This window comes from Protopterus annectens, chromosome 9.part0 (assembly GCF_019279795.1).
Source record: "Protopterus annectens isolate FY-2018-M chromosome 9.part0, PAN1.0, whole genome shotgun sequence".
NCBI lineage: Eukaryota > Metazoa > Chordata > Ceratodontiformes > Protopteridae > Protopterus > Protopterus annectens.
The window spans coordinates 1637120952-1637145077 of record NC_056743.1 but is presented as its reverse complement, the minus strand read 5'-3'; the positions used below and the strand labels follow the sequence as shown (position 1 = coordinate 1637145077).

At 36.8% G+C, this 24126-nt stretch overlaps 1 protein-coding gene across 1 annotated transcript in view; it reads right to left on the bottom strand.

Moving 5' to 3' along the window:
* The window catches only part of LOC122812216 (adhesion G protein-coupled receptor E1-like), a 1201768-nt gene that overhangs the window by 772349 nt on the left and 405293 nt on the right, over positions 1-24126 (bottom strand). The window contains exons 5-7 of the mRNA XM_044084558.1: positions 16695-16847; positions 11709-11861; positions 2282-2434 (exon numbers count right to left, since the gene is read on the bottom strand). Coding sequence (XP_043940493.1) covers positions 2282-2434; positions 11709-11861; positions 16695-16847 — 459 coding nt within the window. The remainder of the gene's footprint in view (positions 1-2281; positions 2435-11708; positions 11862-16694; positions 16848-24126) is intronic.

The window sequence follows — 24126 nt, the reverse complement described above, 5'->3', positions numbered from 1 at the left end:
TGTAGTACTTTAGCGCTTTTGTCTTTTTTATTATGAAGACTTCTACAGAAAACTTGTTTCATAACATAATGATTTAAGTTATGAAACATGTCTTTCTGAAGAAATCTTGATAATAAAAAAGACGAAAGTGCTAAAGTACTACAAGAGTTGGTGTGATTTACTATTTTTTGAATGCTGTTATTATTGCGAAGATTATTTCTTAGTATATATATATATATATATATATATATATATATATATATATATATATATATATATATATATATATATTAAATATATGGATTCAAAAATGTACAGCAAGCAGAGTGAAGTGCAGATCAGGAATGGAATATTATCATCCATGGTAAGTACTTACAATAACTAATTTGTGAAGAGACAGGTGGCCTGATCAAATCTATGTATATGACTTAGAATTTTAGTTCCTCCAATATACCTATACATAGAGAAAAAAGTGTAGGAGTGAAAATGCATTACATCTTTGAAAGCTGCTGCACAGACAAACAGTGGCAGACTATAAGTGTCAATGATTTTGAAAGCTGTTAGATATTTCACAATATAGCTAGCATGTTTTTAGCCAGAGAGTACCACGCTCATAAAGTAGATGACATAAGAGGGTATGTTCAGTTACAATGGGGAGAGAAATGCAAACCCCTATTGGGGTGGGATTAGCAATTAATGTACAAGGCCAAATGGATATGAACTTTGAAAAAGCATTAATTAATCCTTAGTACCACCAGGGGCTCCAATATTCTAGACCTGGTGATTACCAACATGGGGAATCGATGCTCCACACCTATGGTCACCCCCTTGTTGGTTAGATCTGACCATAAGCTAATCACCCTTGACATCCACATCCACCACCCCCGTAAGGAAACCTTCATAAAAAAACTTCTCCAAAGCCAACTTCATGCTACTCAAGTCACAAGTGATAAACTTCATGACACCCATGCAGACGGGAACTAAAAGTTCAACTGCTGAATCCTACACTAAGGCGCTGTATGAGCACATCCACTCATACATAAATCGTGCCATCCCCAATAGAACCAAGATCCAGGAATACATCACAAGGCTAGCAAACAATGCGGCACAACTGGCCCCCATTGCTACACCTTTGACTTGTCTAAAGTATTCCCCTTCAAACACAAGCCAGTTGTTCTTCAATATAACCTCCATTACCAACATAATGAAATTTAAAATTGACCCCCCTTAAGGTAGTTTTTTCAATCAAAGCCTCTTGCAATAATTCTATGGTTTGTAACTCTATTGTTGTGGCATTACAATGAAGAGTTCTATTTTGTGTGACATTGTTCTGAAGCTATCGGGCTTTCACACAACATGTATTAATTTAATCATTCATTTAACTCTTTCAAATGTAATTTTTGAAAGTCAGACCTTAGCCTTTATATTTATTGATTTGTTTGTTTAATGAAGTAACAGATTCTCTAACATGGGAAAATTATGGTATTTCTGAAATATACCTTCAAGTTGAAAAGAAAATTATGTTGCATTTTAGAACTGATGACATTAGCAAACTGACTATTGAAACATATTTATGTGCACTTTATGCTCCAGGTTCTGATCTTGTTAAAACAATGTATGCAAGGGGTATTTGGACCGGGGGCATTACGACTGTGGAATGGAATGCAGAAGTGATATTATATGTTAGATATGCTGAAACTGTACTTTTGTCAAGTGTTGTTATACTTGTGACTATTGGGAGTTCTCAGATATGGGGTCTACCCAAGACTTTTTTTTTCTTTTGATATACAGACCAGTTCATTCCCATAATTGTGTTATTTTGTACTTTTTTACAATGTGTCCAGCCAGTGTATTCTTTTTGTTGGGTCTGCATACTAGTTACTATGATTACGATGGGGTGGGGAGTCAAACAAGGCTGTCCCTTGAGTAGTTAAAGTTTTTCTTTAGTTATGAATGCGGTTAAGATTATGTGCAAATCAGAATTATTCCATGCATAATGATGGTATGTTGTTCATGGCATTTGTTTTCCTCTTCTGTTGGTTTGTGATACTAATGTTTTGACAGCTAGGAATGCTGTAAGCAGGGCTGAGTTACTCAAAAGTTGCTGAGTCACCTTTACTGCAAGTAGGTCTCTGTCTTAATAAGGAAAAGTGCAAAGATTTAGGAAGAGTGTAGCTTCTACACATTAGTCCCATGTAAAAGTTTATTACATCGCAATGTCAAAAAAAAAAAATATTAGCAGAAAACATTGCATTTAACTTTTCTAACTAAAAACATTGCTATTAAACACAAACCTGCTTACCATCACATTTAGAATTGCTTGCATTTGTGAAATGCTGAGTGAAAGTCCTAGATGTGAATCCTGGTTGGCAGGCACAGCTATAGCTTCCTATTGTATTGTTACAAATGGAGTGATCACCACAGATATCCTTGACCTGCAGGCACTCATCGATATCTGTATTTCACAGAACAAATAATCGTATTTATTATATATAGGAATATACGTCACTAGTACAGCTGTCAAACATATCATGACTTGCAGTTTTCTCAATAACCAGCTTTCAAAGAAGACAATAATTTCATCATCAGTGCCTCCATGTGAAGAACTTGCTTGCTTTAAAGTCTTACTAAGAAGCATTCCCGTACTTTGAAGCCATAAATACGTAAGTGTAATTTTATTTCTACAAAACTTGTTTTCTGGATAATATTGCAGATAGTCTTAAAAATAAACCATGTGATACAATAAAATCCTCATGCTAACTGCCCAGTGCAGGTTGCTCAATTAGTGCAATAAGAAAATATAATTCAGAGGCAGGTATAGCTACAATTAGAAAGAGCTCACTATTGTCTTCTTATCACACCTCTGAATCAAACACAAGCACTGTCAGACCTGACCACACTAGTATTCTCCTTAAAGGCTTATGCACCACGTTACCAAAGGCATGCTTTACATAAATACACACACACCATCGGCATCCATTTCCTCACATATCGCAAACAAATATATACACACACACACACACAGTCCCAAAAATTCTCACAGTCACATCCACTCGTCAACAAGCAAGAGTAATCACACTTGATCATACTGCTAGTAAAATTCAGCCATACTTTTGGATGTACAGTCCAATCCACACACACACACACACACACACACACACACACACACACACACACACACACACACACACACACACACACACACACACACACACACACATATGTATTTACACAGATACAGACAGTGACAATACTTCTACCCACATATCTTCTCTTAACTTACCTGCACCACAAGTACTTCCATAGGAATGAATGACTGACTGTGATGTCACCACCATCACTTTTTCCTTCTAGAATACAATTTTACCTGAACACATTGGAAGCCACATACATTTCCAGGGGACTGCGCATGACTAATTAACATTAGTCAATCCCCCTGGCTGACATTATCATGCAGCTTCACATGCAAAACCACTGTCTTCATGGAGGCACCTATGTGGGGAAGACCTCAATGTTAGAAAACTCTGTCCAAAAGGAAATATTGCCAGCCAAGCTATCTGGACTTGTGTAAATTATTATATGTTATTTGTGAATATTAATATGATTTATATAGAAATGCAGCAGAAGGAGATATTGCCAGCCCAGCTATTTGGAATTTTGTAAATAATTATATGTCATTTGTCAATATTAAAATGATTTATATAGAAGTGTGACAGAAGGAGATACTGCCAGCTGAGCTACCTAGAATTTTGTAAGTAGTTCTATCTCATTAGTGAATACCAGCATGATGCAATTGTTTGTGTTACCACTATATTAGAACCATATGCTATGTGTGTATCAAGCCGCTGGTGGTGAATTGTGTGTAAAGTACTAAGCTTAAGGATTTGTCCACAATGTACCCTACTGTAAAAGAACAGAAATGTATATTAACTATTGTACTTGTGTAAATGTATATGTTTTAACAGTAGGGACTACAACATAACTTGCAAAACTTCAGGAAAATAGATGAAATTAAATTCTTTTATTATTGTGCTATGAATGTTAGTTTCTACGCAGCAAGGAGTCAGGATGTCTAATACTAGGGTGCCTTCTGCATTGTTTTGTAAGTGTTTTATTGTTATATGTCTTCCAGCTGTTGCAAAGATCTGAGAGATATGTATTTTCACAGGGAGATACTAAAATGCTGATAGTTTCTGACAACGGGGGTTTATCTTGGGAACTAAAGTCAGGTGACAAAAAGTTAAGTCATGCTACAAGTATCCCAGCAGCAATATTTGGGATATTAATATAAGACCTCTCTGAGACAGAGAGAGAGAGAGAGAGAGAGAGAGAGAAAGAAAGAAAGAGAGGGGACATTTTGTGTCTTGTCTTTGACTTAGAAACATCCACACACCACTTCTGCCTGTGTGTTATTCTGTAAATGAGTTTTTTAGGGCACAGTAACTCTTTTAGGTTCAGATAGGAATATAGTAATGTATAGAGTAGATGTTTTCATTATTTATTTGAGACTGTCCTTCAATGTTGGTTTAAATATTTCCTGAAATTCTGAACTCTAAAGTCACTGTGAATACATATTTAGTATTGTGTAGTTCATTTATTATTTATTATTAAATATATTGAAACCTTTCAGTTGTGGCTGGTCTGTTTAGACATATTTAAGCTCTTAGTGTACTTGCATATCTATTTGATGACACTGTACAAGTCACTCCTAATAGTCTGGCTTGGTCAAACTACCATTTGGATTAATAGTGACATTACAGAGTACGATTGGACACCCTTTGTTATGGGCCTTAAAGTAGCTGATAAGTAGTGGCTGGTGGCAGTTGGAACTACCTTATAGTATGGGCAGAAGGGGGCATAGCTAGTAAAGTTGTGCCAGCCTTTAACAGGTGTGTGTTTGTTTTTGTGTATAAATCAAATCTCAAAGTGTGTGTGTGTGTATGTCTATTGCTTGAGCAGGGACATGAAGCACTGGTTGGACAGAGAGGGTGCTGGAGGCCTTAGCATGGCCCTCAGCTGAGATATCAAGTCTATAGCTGTGCTAGTTGGTATTCTTACTGAGCATCTGGAGAAAGAGGGAAAAAACAGCCCCAGACTGACTGAGATCTCTGTGTGCTTGTAAGGAAATTACACTTTATTGTGTGTGTTCTTGTCATCCTCCCAGTGTGTACATTTCCCACTCTTGCCAGTGGTGAGGATTGAGGCTCTTGATTATTGGGCCAGTGCTGGGGCATCAAAACTATATGAATTGGAAAGAATTAACCCAGTGTGTAAGCATTCCAAGTTAAGGCTTCTGGATTTAAAAGAATTGTAACCTGGATTCTGATCATAATCAAGTTGTCATATATTGAATATATGGATTCAAACATTCACAGCAAGTACAGAGTGAAGTGCAGATCAGGAATATAATATTATCATCCATGGTAAATACTTACAATAACTCATTTGTGAAGAGACGGGTGGCCTGATCAAATCTATGTATATGACTTAGAGTTTTAGTTCCTCCAATATACTACTACATACAGAAAAAAGTGTAGGAGTGAAAATACATTACAGCTTTGAAAGCTGTTGCTCAGAGAAATAGTGGCAGACTATAAGTGTCAATGGCTTTGAAAGCTGTTAGATATTTTACAATATAGCTAGCATGTTTTTAGCCAGAGAGTACCACCCCCATAAAGTAGATGATATAAGAAGGTATGTTCAGTCAAAATGGGGAGAGAAATGCAAACCTCTATTGGGGTGTGATTAACAACTAATGAACAAGACCAAATGGATATAAACTTTGAAAGAGCATTAGTGATAGAATACGAACCTCAAGCATGATAAATTAAAAATATTGTAAGAAGATATTGGCATATTTTAAACCCAAATCCAGACAATTTACACCTATTAGGATTGGATCCTAGTTTTATTTTTAAGACAGGATCTAATTTAAAAGGAAGATTTGAAAGCAGTCATCAGTCCTATGATAATCAAGGTACCCAAAGGAAAGGAACTGTTAAGTGTGGTTCTTATGCTTAATGCCTCTATATTTTAGAGACCAAAATTTAGCCTTGTAGAATATTATAAGCTCCAGAATTACATTTGCAGGGATTTTCAAACAAAATGAGTGGTCTACCTAGCTAAATGTTCAACATGCCAAGTTTTTTATGTGGATAAAATGGAGAGACCTCTCCAAAAAGAATTTAAGAACATTTTTATCAGATAGTTAAACACAATGAGAATAATGCATTATGCAAACTCTCCAGAATATGCTCTCACTTTATTTTTTTTTGCTTTGGAATCTTGAAGAAGGTTTAAGTTTAACCCTAAAGGAGGCAACATGAAAGGAAGACTCGAAAAAAGGGAAGTGAAATGCCAACTTAGGTTACATGCCACACAACAGCCAGGTATAAATGAGAACTTTTATTTACAGCCTTTATTAAATATGAGAACTAGTATTTATTAACTTGCATTGTAATTTTAATAATTTCTTAACCCATATAAATAGGTAACTTTCTAAATTTTAAATGATTATATATTTCTGAAATGTTTGCCACTGTCTCTTTAAGATGATTAGCTATTTGAACTCATTTAATGACTTGGTAAATTATATAAGTGACATTTTTTAATTTTATGGCAAGTCTGGTGAAGTCCTAATATGTGATGGATAAAAGCACTTAATCAATGTTATATTTTATTATTTTAAGTAGTTTTAAGTTATGCCAATAAAATGCTCCATGAAGAACTGACATCCGTTACAGACTGCAGCATTACACTCTTTTGGTATTAGTTGTTCTAGTAATGCTACAGATTTCATTATAAAAAATTACACAATAAAGTTAGAACACACTATATACAAACTTTTAGTAACAGGCTCTTTTATAGCAAAGTTATAACAGGCTATCTACATTTTTTTGTCTCAAGCACTTTTACGGTAGAAACAATCATGGTTTCTTAAGAAGGGAATGTATGAGATGCAGGTGGAGTGTAAAAGAAACAGTTGGAAATTAGCTATAAGACAGTAGGCCATGTAATACAGAGATGAAAGACTGAAGTAGCAAGTTGGGTCAATAGAAGTTCTGAGGTTTGAGAATAGTACTAAGCACTAAGATGGCATGGAGCAAGGACAGAAATAAAACTGGGAAGTATATTTTAGCTCACTGCTCTGAGAATCATATGCCACAGTCCACTGTACTCTGCACACCCTCCCAACCTCTTGTCAGGGACAAAAATCCAAAAATCCGGAATATATTTCAGCCTTCAGTACAAAAGGCAACTCCTACTCCTTATCAACACACACACACACACACACACACACACACACACACACACACACACACACACACACACACACACACACACACACACACACACACACACACACACACACACACACACACACACACACACACACACTCAGGTAAACATACCTTCATACATCCCCATACAAGCCTCTAAAGACGCGCACACACAAATGTATTTACACAGATACAGACTGTAACAATACTTCAACTCCCATATCTTCTTTCAACCTACCTGCACAATAAGTACTTCCATAGGACTGAATGGCTGACTGTTATGTCACCACCATCACTTTTTCTTTCTAGAATACAATTTTACCTGAACAAATTGGAAGCCACATACATTTCCAGGGGAATGCACATGACTAATTAGCATTAGCCCATCTCCCTGGCTGAGATTATTATGCAGCTTCACCAGCAAAACCACTGTCTTCACGGAGGCACCTATGTGGGGAAGACCTCAATGTTAGAGAACTCTGTCACAAAAGGAAATATTGCCAGCCCAGCTATCTAAAATTTTGTAAATAATTATATGTTATTTGTGAATATTAATATGATTTATATAGAAGTGTGGCAGAAGGAGATACTGCCAGCCCAGCTACCTAGAGCTTTGTAAGTAGATATATGTCATTTGTGAATACCAGCATGATGCAATTGTTTGTGTTGACACTATATTAGTACTGTATGCTATGTTTGTATCAAGCTGCTGGTGCAGAATTGTGTGTAAAGTACTAAGCTTAAGGATGTGTCCACAATGTACCCTACTGGAAAAGAACAGAAATATATATTAACTATTGTACTTGTTTAAATGTATCTATTTTAACAGTGGGAACTACAACATATGGGGTTAACTTGCAAAACTTCAGGAAAATATTTGAAATTGAATTGTTTTATTATTGTTCTATAAAAAAGGGGGTGGTAGGCTGGCATAATGGTTAAGGTGCTTACCTTAGAAACACAAGGTGTAGGATTTGATTCTCACATGGGTAATTGGCTAGGTTTAAAATGGCCCTCAAGGACATTTAGCCTAGTATGAATCTATGGATGTTCTCTCGGAATCCCAGCTTGTACAAGAGTTATCTCATGCAAGAGAGAGACTCCTGACATACTGAAAAAACACTCTGCAAAGATAAGCAAGTCATCTAAATATGGAAAAATGTGGATACCCTATGAATGTAGTTTCATTGCAGCAAGGAGAGAGGATGTCTAGAACTAGGGTACGTTCTGCATTGTTTTGTAAGTGCTTTATTGTTTTATGTCTTTCAGCAGTTGCAAAGATCTGAGAAATATGTATTTTTCAGAGAGATGCTAAAATTCTAATAGTTTCTGACAAATGGGATTAGCGTGGGAACTGAAGTCAGGTGACAAAAAGTGATGCCATGGTGCAAGTATCCCAGCAGCAATATTTGAGATATAAATTTAAGAACTCTCTGAGAGAGAGAGAGAGAGAGAGAGAGAGAGAGAGCATTTTGAGCCTTGTCTTTGACCTAGAAACAAACACTCACCACTTCTACCTGTGTGTTATTCTGTAAGTAAGTTTTTAGGGCATATTAACTCCTTTGAGTTCAGATAGGAATATAATAAAGTATAGCTTAGATGTTTTCATTATTTACTTGAGACTGTCCTGCAATGTCGGTTTAAATATTTCTTGTGATTTTGAACTCCGAAGTCACTATATCGTATCTCGTAATGTCTGGTTCTTTTATTATTTACTATTATATATATTTAAACCTTTCCATTGTGGCTGGTCTGTTTAGACATATTTAACTCTTAGAGTATCTGCATATCTATTTGGTGACACTGTACAAGCCGCTCCTAATAGCCTGGCTTGGTCAAACTACCATTTGGATTAATAGCGACATTACATAGCAAGATTGGAAACCCTTTGTTAAGGGGCTTAAAGTAGCTGGTAAGTAGTGGCTGGTGGAGGTCAGAACTACCTTATAGTCTGGGCAGAAGGGGGCATAGCTAGTAAACTTGTGCCAGCCTTTCACAGGTGTGTGTTTGTGTTTGTATATAAATCATATCTCACAGTGTGTGTGTGTCAGCTACTTGGATGGGGACATGAATCACTGGTTGGATAGAGAGGGTGCTGGAGGTCTTAGCTTGGACACTCATCAAGGATATCAACCCTATAGCTGTGCCAGTGGGGAGTCTTATTGGGGATCTGGAAAAAGAGGGAGGGACCAGCCCCAGACGGACTGTGATCTCTGTGCGCTCTTAAGGGAAATTTCACTTTACTGTGTGTGTTCTTGTCATCTTCCCAGTGTGTGCATTCCCCACTGTTGCCAGTGGTGAGGATTGAGGCTCTTGATTACAGGGCCAGTGCTGGGGCATCACAAACTCTATGAATTGGAAAGACTTAACTCAGTGTGTAAACCTTTCAAGTTAAGGCTTCTGCATTTAAAAGAATTGTGACCTGGATTCCAATCATAATCAATTTGTATATATATATATATATATATATATATATATATATATATATATATATATATATATAAAATCAGGAATGGAATATTCTTATCCATGGTAAGTACTTACAATAACTAATTTGTGAAGAGATAGGTGGCCTGATCAAATCTATGTATATGACTTACAGTTTTAGTTCCTCCAATATACCTATACATTCAGAAAAAAGTGTAGGAGTGAAAATGCATTACAGCTTTGAAAGCTGTTGCACAGACAAACAGTGGCAGGCTATAAGTGTCAATAGCTTTGAAAGTTGTTAGATATTTCACAATATAGCTAGCATGTTTTTAGCCAGAGAGTATCACCCCCATAAAGTAGATGATATAAGAAGGTATGTTCAGTCACAATGCAGAGAGAAATGCAAACCCCTATTGGGGTGGGATAAGTACCTTATGGACAAGAACAAATGGATATGAACTTTGAAAGAGCATTAATTAATCCTTAGTCCCACCAGGGACTCCAGTATTCTAGACCTGGTGAATACCAACATGGGAAATTGGTGCTTCACACCTATGGTCACCCCCTTGTTGGTCAGGTCTGACCATAAGCTAATCACCCTTGACATCCACATCCCACCCCCATCACCCAGTAAGGAAACTTTCATTAAAAAACTTCTCCAAAGCCAACTTCATGCTATTCATGTCAGAAGTGACAAACTTCATGACACCCATGCAGACGGGAACTGAAAGTTCGACTTCTGAATCCTACACTAAGGTACTGTACGAGCACATTCAGTCGTACATGAATTGTGCCATCTCCAATAGAACCAAGACCCTGGAATACATCACAAAGTTAGCAAACAATGGGGCACAACTGGCCCCCATTGCTACATCTTTCACGTGTCTAAAGTATTCCCGTTCTAATACAAGCCAGTTGTTCTTTAATATAACCTCCATTACCTACATAATCAAATTTAAGATTGACTCCCTTAAGGTAGTTTTCTCAATCAAAGCCTCTTGGAATAATGCTATGGTTTGTATCTCTATTGTTGTTGCATTGCAATGAAGAGTTGTATTTTGTGTGACATTGTTCTGAAGCTATTGAGTTTTCACACAACTATTCATTTAATCATTCATTTAACTCATTCAGATGTAATTTTTGAAAGTCAGACTTTAGCCTTTATATTTATTGATTTGTTGGTTTAATGAAGTAACAGATTTTCTAACATGGGAAAATTATGGTATTTCTGAAATTTACTTTCAAGTTGAAAAGAAAATTATGGTGCATTTTAGAACTGATGACATTAGCAAACAGACTATTGAAACATATTTATGTGCACTTTATCCTCCAGGTTCTGATTTTGTTAAAACAATGGATGCAAGGGGTATTTGGACTGGGGGCATTACAACTGTGGAATGGAATGCAGAAGTGGTATTATATGTTAGATATGCTGAAACTGTACTTTTGTCAAGTGTTGTTATACATGTGACTATAGGGAGTTCTCAGATATGGGGACTACCAAAGACTTTTTTTTTCTTTTGATATACAGACCAGTTCATTCCCATAACTGTGATATTTTGCACTTTTTTACAATATGTCCAGCCAGTATATTCTTTCTGTTGGGTCTGCATGCTGGTTACTATGATTAAGATGGGGAGGTTAGTCAAGTTTTTCTTTAGTTATGAATGCGGTTAAGATAATGTGCAAATCAGAATTATTCCATGCATTATGATGGTATGTTGTTTGTGGCATTTGTTTTCCTCTTTTGTTGGTTTGTGATACTAATGTTGTTTTGACAGCTAGGAATGCTGAAAGAATGGCTTAGTTAGTCAAAGTTGCTGAGTCACCTTTACTGCAAGTAAGCCTCTGTCTTAAAAAGGAAAAGTGCAAGGATTTGGGGAGAGTGTAGCTTCTGCACATTAGTCCCATGTTAAAGTTTGTTACATCACAATGACAAAAAAACTAACATATTAACAGAAAACAATGCATATAACTTTTCTAACTAAAAACATTGCTATTAAACACAAACCTGCTTACCATCACATTTAGAATTGCTTGCGTTTGTGAACTGATGAGTCACAGTCCTAGATGTGAATCCTGGTTGGCAGGCACAGCTATAGCTTCCTATTGTATTGTTACATATGGAGTGATCACCACAGATATCCTTGTCCTGCTGGCACTCATCGATATCTGTATTTCACAGAACAAATAATTGTATTTATTATATATAGGAATATACGTCACAAGTACAGCTGTCAAACACATCATGACTTGCAGTTTTCTCAATAATCAGCATTCAGAGAAGACAATAATTTCATCACCAGCTTCTCCATGTGAAGAATTTGCTTGCTTTAAAGTCTGGCTAAGAAGAATTCCCTTACTTTAAATCCATAAATAGGTAAGTGTAATTTTATTTCTACAGAACTTGTTTTCTGGATAATATTGCAGATAGTCTTAAAAATAAACCCTGTGATGCAATAAAATCCTTATGCTAACTGCCCAGTGCAGGTTGTTCAATTAGTGCAATAAGAAAATATAATTCAGAGGCAGGTATAGCTACAATTAGAAAAAGCTCACTATTGCCTCATTATCACACCTCTGAATCAAACACTAGCACTGTCAGACCTGACCACACTAGTATTCTCCTTAAAGGCCTTGCTTCACATTACCAAAGGCATGCTCTACATACATACACACACACAACTTGTATCCATCTCCCTACACATATAACACAAATACATACACACATACACACACAAAGTCCTAAAAATTATCACACTCACATCCACTCATCAACAAGCAAGACTCACCACACCACAAAATTCAGCCATACTTTTGGACATAAAGTTCAACACACACACACAGACACACGCACACACACACACGCACACACACACACACACACACACACACACACACACACAAACGTATTTACAGATACAGACAGTAACAATACTTCTACTCACATATCTTCTCTCAACTTACCTGCACCACAAGTACTTCCATAGGAATGAATGACAGACTGTGATGTCACCACCATCACTCTTTCCTTCTAGAATACAATTTTACCTGAACACACTGGCAGCCGCATACATTTCCAGGGGACTGCACATGACTAATTAACATTAGTCAATCCCCCTGGCTGACATTATCATGCAGCTTCACCAGCGAAACTACTGTCTTCAAGGAGGCACCTATGTGGTGAAGAATTCAATGTTAGAAAACTCCTTCACAAAAGGAAATATTGCCAGCCCAGCTATTTGGAATTTTGTAAATAAGTATATGTTACTTGTGAATATTAATATGATTTATATAGAAATGCAACAGAAGGAGATACTGCCAGCCAAGCTATCTGGAATTTTTTAAATATTTATATGTCATTTGTGAATATTAATATGATTTATATAGAAGTGTGACAGAAGGAGATACTGCCAGCCCAGCTACCTAGAATTATGTAAGTAGTTATATCTCATTTGTGAATACCAGCATGATGCAACTGTTTGTGTTACCACTATATTAGAAACATGTGCTATGTGTGTATCAAGCTGCTGGTGCAGAATTGTGTGTAAAGTACTAAGCTTAAGGATGTGTCCACAATGTATCCTACTAGAAAAGAACAGAAATGTATATTAACTATTGTACTTGTGTAAATGCATATGTTTTAACAGTGGGGGCTACAACATACAGAGTTAACTTGCAAAACTTCAGGAAAATAATTGAAATTAAATTGTTTTATTATTGTGCTATGAAAGTTAGTTTGAATGCAGCAAGGAGACAGGATGTCTAGAACTAGGGTGCCTTCTGCATTGTTTTGTAAGTGTTTTTTTTTTGTTTTATGTCTTCCAGCAGTTGCAAAGATCTGAGAGATATGTATTTTCACAGGGAGATGCTAAAATCCTGATTGTTTCTGACAATGGGGGTTTAGCTTGGGAACTGAAGTCAGGTGACAAAAAGTGATGTCATGCTACAAGTATCCCTGCAGCAATATTTGAGATATTAATTTAAGAACTCTCAGAGAGAGAGAGAGAGAAAGAGAGGGGGCATTTTGTGTCTTGTCTTTGACTTAAAAACATCCACTCACCACTTCTGCCTGTGTGTTATTCTGTAAATAAGTTTTTAGGGTGTAGTAACTCTTTTAGGTTCAGATATGAATATAGTAATGTATAGCGTAGATGTTTTCATTATTTATTTGAGACTGTCCTGCAATGCTGGCTTAAATATTTCCCGTGATTTTGAACTCTGAAGTCACTGTGAATACGTATTTAGTATTGTCTGATTCTTTTATTATTTATTATTAAATATATTTAAACCTTTCAGTTGTGGCTGGTCTGTTTAAACATATTTAAGCTGTTAGGTACTTGCATATCTATTTGATGACACTGTACAAGTCACTCCTAATAGCCTGGCTTGGTCAAACTACCATATGGATTAATAGTAACATTACAGAGTAAGATTACACACCCTTTGTTAAGGGCCTTAAAGTAGCTGGTAAGCAGTGGCTGGTGGCAGTTGGAACTACCTTATAGTCTGGGCAGAAGGGGGTATAGCTAGTAAACTTGTGCAAGCCTTTAACAGGTGTGTGTTTGTGTTTGTGTATAAATCAAATCTCAAAGTGTGTATGTGTCAACTGCTTGAGCAGGAACATGAAGCACTGATTGGACAGAAAGGGTGCTGGAGGTCTTAGCTTGACCTTCATCTGAGATCTCAACTCTATAGCTGTGCCAGTGGAGAGTCTTATCGGGGATCTGGAGAAAGAGGGAGAAACCAGCCCCAGACTGACTGAGATGTCTTGTGTGCTCTTAAGGGAAATTGCACTTTACTGTGTGTTCTCTTGTCATCCTCTCAGTGTGTACATTCCCCACTCTTGCCAGTGGTGAGGATTGAGGCTATTGATTACTGGGCCAGTGCTGGGGCATCACAAACTCTATGAATTGGAAAGAATTAACCCAATGTGTAAGCATTCCAATTTATGGCATCTGCTTTTAAAAGAATTGTGACCTGGATTCCTATTATAATCAAGTTGTCATATATTGAATATATAGATTCAAAAATTCACAGCAAGTACAGAGTGAAGTGCAGATCAGGAATGGAATATTCTCATTCATGGTAAGTACTTACAATAACTGATTTGTGAAAAGACAGGTGGCCGGATCAAATCTATGTATATGACTCAGAGTTTTAGTTCCTCCAATATACTACTACATACAGAAAAAAGTGTAGGAGTGAAAATACATTACAGCTTTGAAAGCCGTTGCACAGACAAACAGTGGCACACTATAAGTTTCAATGGCTTTGAAAGCTGTTAGATTATTTCACAATATAGCTAGCATGTTTTTTAGCCAGAGAGTACTACCTCCATAAAATAGATGATATAAGAAGTTATGTTCAGTCACAATAGGTAGAGAAATGCAAACCCATTTTGGGGTGTGAATAACAGCTAATGGACAAGAACAAATGGATATGAACTTTGAAAGAGCATTAATTAATCTTTAGTCCCACCAGGGCCTCCAATATTCTGGACCCGGTGATTACCAACATGGGAAATCGAAGCTCCACATTTATGGTCACCCCCTCATTGGTCAGGTCTGACCATAGGCTAATCACCCTTGACATCCACATCCCACCCCAACCCCCCAGTAAGGAAACCTTCATAAAAAACTTCTCCATAGCTAACGTCATGCTACTCCAGTCAGAAGTGACAAACTTCATGACACCCATGCAGACGGGAACTGAAAGTTCGACTGCTCAGTCCTATACAAAAGCACTGTACAAGCACATCCACTCATATATGAATCATGCCATCCCCAATAGAACCAAGATCCAGGAATACATCACAAGGTTAGCAAACAATGGGGCACAACTGGCCACCATTGCTACATCTTTGACGTGTCTAAAGTATTCCCCTTCAAACACAAGCCAGTTGTTCTTCAATATAATCTCCATTACCTACATAATGAAATTTAAGATTGACCCCCTTAAGGTAGTTTTCTCAATCAAAGCCTCTTGGAATAATTCTATGGTTTGTATCTCTATTGTTGTGGCATTATAATGAAGAGTTGTATTTTGTGTGACATTGTTCTGAAGCTATTGGGTTTTCACACAACATGTATTCATTTAATCATTCAACTCATTCAGATGTAATTTTTGAAAGTCAGACTTTAGCCTTTGTATTGATTGATTGGTTTGCCTAATGAAGTAACAGATTTTCTAACATGGGAAAATTATGGCATTTCTGAAATATACCTTCAAGTTGAAAAGAAAATTATGTTGCATTTTAGAACTGATGACATTAGCAAACAGACTATTGAAACATATTTATGTGCACTTTATGCTCCAGGTTCTGATTTTGTTAAAACAATGGATGCAAGGGGTATTTGGACCGGGGGCATTACAACTGTGGAATGGGATGCAGAAGAGGTATTATATGTTAGATATGCTGAAACTGTACTTTTGTCAAGTGTTGTTATACATGTGTCTATAGGGAGTTCTCAGATATGGGGACTACCCAAGACTTTTTTTTTTCTTTTGGTATACAGACCAGTTCATTCCCATAATTGTGATATTTTGCACTTTTTTACAATATGTCCAGCCAGTGTATTCTTTCTGTTGGGTCTGCATGCTAGTTACTATGATTAAGATGGGGAGGGGAGTCAAGTTTTTCTTTAGTTATGAATGCGGTTAAGATAATGTGCAAATCAGAATTATTCCATGCATTATGATGGTATGTTGTTCATGACATTTGTTTTCCTCTTTTGTTGATTTGTGATACTACTGTTGTTTTGACAGCTAGGAATGCTGAAAGCATGGCTGAGTTACTCAAGTTTGTGGAGTCACCTTTACTGCAAATAGGGCTCTGTCTTAAAAAGGAAAAGTGCAAAGATTTGGGGAGAGTGTAGCTTCTACACATTAGTCCCACGTTAAAGTTTATTACATCACAATGACAAAAAACAAACATATTAACAGAAAACAATACATATAACTTTTCTAACTAAAAACATTGCTATTAAACACAAACCTGCTTACCATCACATTTAGAATTGCTTGCATTTGTGAACTGATGAGTCACAGTCCTAGATGTGAATCCTGGTTGGCAGGCACAGCTATAGCTTCCTATTGTATTGTTACATATGGAGTGATCACCACAGATATCCTTGTCCTGCTGGCACTCATCGATATCTGTATTTCACAGAACAAATAATCGTATTTATTATATCTAGGAATATACGTCACAAGTACAGCTGTCAAACACATCATGACTTGCAGTTTTCTCAATAATCAGCATTCAGAGAAGACAATAATTTCATCACCAGCTCCTCCATGTGAAGAACTTGCTTGCTTTAAAGTCTGACTAAGAAGAATTCCCTTACTTTAAAGCCATAAATAGGTAAGTGTAATTTTATTTCTACAGAACTTGTTTTCTGGATAATATTGCAGATAGTCTTAAAAATAAACCCTGTGATACAATAAAATCCTTATGCTAACTGCCCAGTGCAGGTTGTTCAATTAGTGCAATAAGAAAATATAATTCAGAGGCAGGTATAGCTACAATTAGAAAAAGCTCACTATTGTCTCATTATCACACCTCTGAATCAAACACTAGCACTGTCAGACCTGACCACACTAGTATTCTCCTTAAAGGCCTTGCTCCACATTACCAAAGGCATGCTCTACATACATACACACACACAACTGGCATCCATCTCCTCACACATCTCACACAAATACATACACACATACACACACACAGTCCCAAAAATTCTCACACTCACATCCACTCATCAACAAGCAAGACTCACCACACTTGATCATACTGCTAGGAAAATTCAGCCATACTTCTGGACGTACAGTCCAACACACAACGACACACAGACACACACACACACACACACACACACACACACACACACACACACACACACACAAACACACACACACACACAAACACTCACTCAGGTAAACATATCTTCATACAGCCTCATTCAAGCCTCTAAAGAAACACACACACACACACACACACACACACACACACACACACACACAAACACACACAAACACTCACTCAGGTAAACATACCTTCATACAGCCTCATTCAAGCCTCTAAAGAAACACACACACACACACACACACACACACACACACACACACACACACACACAGACACACACAAACGTATTTACACAGATACAGACAGTAACAATACTTCTACTCATATATCTTCTCTCAACTTACCTGCACCACAAGTACTTCCATAGGAATGAATGACTGACTGTGATGTCACCACCATCACTTTTTCCTTCTAGAATACAATTTTACCTGAACACATTGGCAGCCACATACATTTCCAGGGGACTGCACATGACTAATTAACATTAGTCAATCCCCCTGGCTGACATTATCATGCAGTTTCACCAGCGAAACCACTGTCGTCACAAAGGCACATATGTGTGGAAGACCTCAATGTTAGAAAACTCTGCCACAAAAGGAAATATTGCCATCCCAGCTATCTGAAATTTTGTAAATAATTATATGTTATTTGTGAATATTAATATGATTTATATAGAAGTGTGACAGAAGGAGATACTGCCAGCCCAGCTACCTAGAATTTTGTAAGTAGTTATATTTTATTTGTGAATACCAGCATGATGCTACTCTTTGTGTTACCACTATATTAGAACCATATGCTATGTGTGTATCAAGCTGCTGGTACAGAATTGTGTGTAAAGTACTAAGCTTAAGGATGTGTCCACAATGTACCCTACTGGAAAAGAACAGAAATGTAAATTAACTATTGTACTTGTGTAAATATATATGTTTTAACAGTAGGGACTACAACATACAGGGTTAACTTGCAAAACTTCAGGAAAATAGTTGAAATTAAATTATTTTATTATTGTGCTATGAAAGTTAGTTTGAATGCAGCAAGGAGACAGGATGTCTAGAACTAGGGTGCCTTCTGCATTGTTTTGTAAGTGTTTTTTTTTTTGTTTGTATTATGTCTTCCAGCAGTTGCAAAGATCTGAAAAATATGTATTTTCACACGGAGATGCTAAAATCCTGATTGTTTCTGACAATGGGGGTTTAGCTTGGGAACTGAAGTCAGGTGACAAAAAGTGATGTCATGCTACAAGTATCCCAGCAGCAATTTTTGAGATATTAATTTAAGAACTCTCAGAGAGAGAGAGAGAGAGGGAGAGAGAGAAAGAGAGGGGGCATTTTGTGTCTTGTCTTCACCACTTCTGCCTGTGTGTTATTCTGTAAATAAGTTTTTAAGGTGTAGTAACTCTTCTAGGTTCAGATAGCAATATAGTAATGTATAGCGTAGATGTTTTCATTATTTATTTGAGACTGTCCTGCAATGTTGGTTTAAATATTTCCTGTGATTTTGAACTCTGAAGTCACTGTGAATACATATTTAGTATTGTCTGATTCTTTTATTATTTATTATTAAATATATTTAAACCTTTCAGTTGTGGCTGGTCTGTTTAAACATATTTAAGCTCTTAGGTACTTGCATATCTATTTGATGACACTGTACAAGTCACTCCTAATAGCCTGGCTTGGTCAAACTACCATTTGGATTAATAGTAACATTACAGAGTAAGATTACACACCCTTTGTTAAGGGCCTTAAAGTAGCTGGTAAGCAGTGGCTGGTGGCAGTTGGAACTACCTTATAGTCTGGGCAGAAGGGGGTATAGCTAGTAAACTTGTGCCAGCCTTTAACAGGTGTGTGTTTGTGTTTGTGTATAAATCAAATCTCAAAGTGTGTATGTGTCAACTGCTTGAGCAGGGACATGAAGCACTGATTGGACAGAAAGGGTGCTGGAGGTCTTAGCTTGGCCCTCATCTGAGATCTCAACTCTATAGCTGTGCCAGTGGAGAGTCTTATCGGGGATCTGGAGAAAGAGGGAGAAACCAGCCCCAGACTGACTGAGATGTCTTGTGTGCTCTTAAGGGAAATTACACTTTACTGTGTGTGCTCTTGTCATCCTCCCAGTGTGTACATTCCCCACTCTTGCCAGTGGTGAGGATTGAGGCTATTGATTACTGGGCCAGTGCTGGGGCATCACAAACTCTATGAATTGGAAAGAATTAACCCAATGTGTAAGCATTCCAACTTAAGGCTTCTGCTTTTAAAAGAATTGTGACCTGGATTCCTATCATAATCAAGTTGACATATATTGAATATATGGATTCAAAAATTCACAGCAAGTACAGAGTGAAGTGCAGATCAGGAATGGAATATTCTCATCCATGGTAAGTACTTACAATAACTGATTTGTGAAAAGACAGGTGGCCAGATCAAATCTATGTATATGACTCACAGTTTTAGTTCCTCCAATATACTATTACATACAGAAAAAAGTGTAGGAGTGAAAATACATTACAGCTTTGAAAGCCGTTGCACAGACAAACAGTGGCACACTATAAGTTTCAATGGCTTTGAAAGCTGTTAGATTATTTCACAATATAGCTAGCATGTTTTTTAGCCAGAGAGTACTACCTCCATAAAATAGATGATATAAGAATTTATGTTCAGTCACAATAGGTAGAGAAATGCAAACCCGTTTTTGGGGTGTGATTAACACCTAATGGACAAGAACAAATGGATATGAACTTTGAAAGAGCATTAATTAATCTTTAGTCCCACCAGGGCCTCCAATATTCTGGACCTGGTGATTACCAACATGGGAAATCAAAGCTCCACATTTATGGTCACTCTCTTATTGGTCAGGTCTGACCATAGGCTAATCACCCTTGACATCCACATCCCACCCCAACCCCCAGTAAGGAAACCTTCATAAAAAACTTCTCCAAAGCTAACGTCATGCTACTCCAGTCAGAAGTGACAAACTTCATGATACCCATGCAGACGGGAACTGAAAGTTCGACTGCTCAATCCTATACAAAAGCACTGTACAAGCACATCCACTCATACATGAATCATGCCATCCCCAATAGTACCAAGACCCAGGAATACATCACAAGGTTAGCAAACAATGGGGCACAACTGGCCCCCATTGCTACACCTTTGACGTGTCTAAAGTATTCCCCTTCAAACACAAGCCAGTTGTTCTTCAATATATCCTCCATTACCTACATAATGAAATTTAAGATTGACCCCCTTAAGGTAGTTTTTTCAATCAAAGCCTCTTGGAATAATTCTATGGTTTGTATCTCTATTGTTGTGGCAATATAATGAAGAGTTGTATTTTGTGTGACACTGTTCTGAAGCTATTGGGTTTTCACACAACAGGTATTCATTTAATCATTCAACTCATTCAGATGTAATTTTTGAAAGTCAGACTTTAGCCTTTATATTTATTGATTGGTTTGTCTAATGAAGTAACAGATTTTCTAACATGGGAAAATTATGGCATTTCTGAAATATACCTTCAAGTTGAAAAGAAAATTATGTTGCATTTTAGAACTGATGACATTAGCAAACATACTATTGAAACATATTTATGTGCACTTTATGCTCCAGGTTCTGATTTTGTTAAAACAATAGATGCAAGGGGTATTTGGACCGGGGGCATTACAACTGTGGAATGGGATGCACTGTACTTTTGTCAAGTGTTGTTATAGATGTAACTATAGGGAGTTCTCAGATATGGGGACTACCCAAGACTTTTTTTTTCTTTTGATTTACAGACCTGCAATGTTGGTTTAAATATTTCCTGTGATTTTGAAGTCTGAAGTCACTGTGAATACATATTTAGTATTGTCTGATTATTGTATTATTTATTATTAAATATATTGAAACCTTTCAGTTGTGGCTGGTATGTTTAAGCGTATTTAAGCTCTTAGAGTACTTGCACATCTATTTGATGACACTGTACAAGTCACTCCTAATAGCCTGGCTTGATCAAACTACCATTTGGATTAATAGTAAGATTACAGAGTAAGATTAGACACCCTTTGTTAAGGGGCTTAACATAGCTGGTAAGCAGTGGCTGGTGGCAGTTGAAACTACCTTATAGTCTGGGCAGAAGGGGGCATAGCTAGTAAACTTGTGCCAGCCTTTCACAGGTGTGTGTTTGTGTTTGTGTATAAATCAATTCTCAAAGTGTGTGTGTGTGTGTCAACTGCTTGAGCAGGAACATGAAGCACTGATTGGACAGAGATGGTGCTGGAGGTCTTAGCTTGGCCCTCATTTGAGATCTCAACTCTATAGCTGTGCCAGTGGGGAGTCTTACTGGGGATCTGGAAAAAGTTGCAGAAACCAGCCCCAGACTGACTGAGATATCTTGTGTGCTCTTAAGGGAAATTGCACTTTACTGTGTGTGTTCTTGTCATCCTCCCAGTGTGTACATTCTCCACTCTTGTCAGTGGTGAAGATTGAGGCTATTGATTACTGGGCCAGTGCTGGGGCATCACAAACTCTATGAACTGGAAAGAATTAACCCAATGTGTAAGCATTCCAAGTTAAGGCTTCTGCTTTTAAAAGAATTGTGACCTGGATTCCTATCATAATCAAGTTGTCATATATTGACTATATGGATTCAAAAATTCACAGCAAGTACAGAGTGAAGTGCAGATCATGAATGGAATATTCTCGTCCATGGTAAGTACTTACAATAACTTATTTGTGAAGAGACAGGTAGCCTGATCAAATCTATGTATATGACTTATGATATACAGGAAAAAGTGTAGGAGTGAAAATGCATTACAACTTTTAAAGCTGATGCACAGACAAACAGTGGCAGACTATAAGTGTCAATGGCTTTGAAAGCTGTTAGATATTTCACAATATAGCTAGCATGTTTTTATTCAGAGAGTACATCCCCCATAAATTAGATGATATAAGAAGGTATGTTCAGTCACAATGAGGAGAGAAATGCAAATCCCTGTTGGGGTGGGATTAACACCTAATGGACAAGAAAAAATGGATATGAACTTTGAAAGAGCATTTGTGATAGAATACGAACCTCATGCATGATAAATTAAAAATATTGTGAGAAGATATTGGCATATTTTAAACCCAAATCCAGACATTTTACAACTATTAGGATTGGATCCTAGTTTTATTTTTAAGACAGGATCTAATTTAAAAGAAAGATTTTAAAGTAGTCATCAGTCTTATGATAACCAAGGTACCCAGATGAAATGAACTATTAAGTGTGGCTCTTGTGCTCAATGCCTCTATATTTTAGTGACCAAAATTTAGCCTTGGAGAATATTATAGGCTCCAGAATTACATTTGCAGGGAATTTTCAATCAAAAGGAGTGGTCTACCTAGCTAAATGCTCAACATGCCTGGTGTTTTATGTGGGTAAAATGGATAGACCTCTCCAAAAATTAATTTATGAACATCTTTATCAGATAGTTAAACACAATGAGAATAATGCATTTTGCAAACCTTCCAGAATATGCTCTCACTTTAAAATATTTTGCTTTGCTATCTTGGAGAAGGTTTAAATTTAACCCTAAAGGAGGCGACATGAAAGCTAGACGCGAAGAAAGGGAAGTTAAATGCCAACTTAGGTTACATGCCACACAACAATCAGGTATAAATGAGAACATTTATTTACAGCCCTTATTAAATATGAGAACTAGTATTTATTAACTTGCATTGTAATTTTAATAATTTCTTAACCCATATAAATAGGTAACTTTCTTAATGTATGATTATATATTTCTGAAATGTTTGCCACTGTTTCTTTAAGATGATTAGCTATTTGAATTAATTTAATGACTTGGTAAATTATATAAGTGACATTTTTAATTTTATGGCCAGTCTGGTGAAGTCATAATATGTGATGGGTGAAAGCAGTTAATCAATGTTATATTTTATTATTTTAAGTATTTTTAAATTGTGCAAATAAAATGCTCCATGAAGAACTGACATCCATTAAGGACTGCAGTGTTACACTCTTTTGGTATTAGTTGTTCTAGTAACGCTACAGATTTTATTATAAAAAAGTACACAATAAAGTTAGAACACACTATATACAAACTTTTAGTATCAAGCTCTTTTACAGCAAAGTTAGAACACACTATCTATATTTTTTTTTGTCTCAAGCACTTTTACAGTAGATACAATCATGGTCTCTTAAGAAAGGAATGTCTAAGATGCAGGTGCAGTGTAAAAGAAACAGTTGGAAATTAGCTATAAGACAGTAGGCCATGTAATACAGAGATGAAAGACTGAAGTAGTAGCAATTTGTGTCAGTAGAAGTTCTGAGATTTGAGAACAGTGCTAAGCACTAAGACAGCATGGACAGAAATAAAGTTAAGAAGTATATTTCAGCTCACTGCTCTGAGAATCATATGCCACAGCCCACTCTGCACACCCTCCCAACCTATTAGCATAAGAGTCAGAGGCAACAATCCAAAAATCAGGAATATATTTCAGCCTTCAGCACACAAGGCAACTCCTACTCCTTATCCACACACACACACACACACACACACACACACACACACACACACACACACACACACACACACAC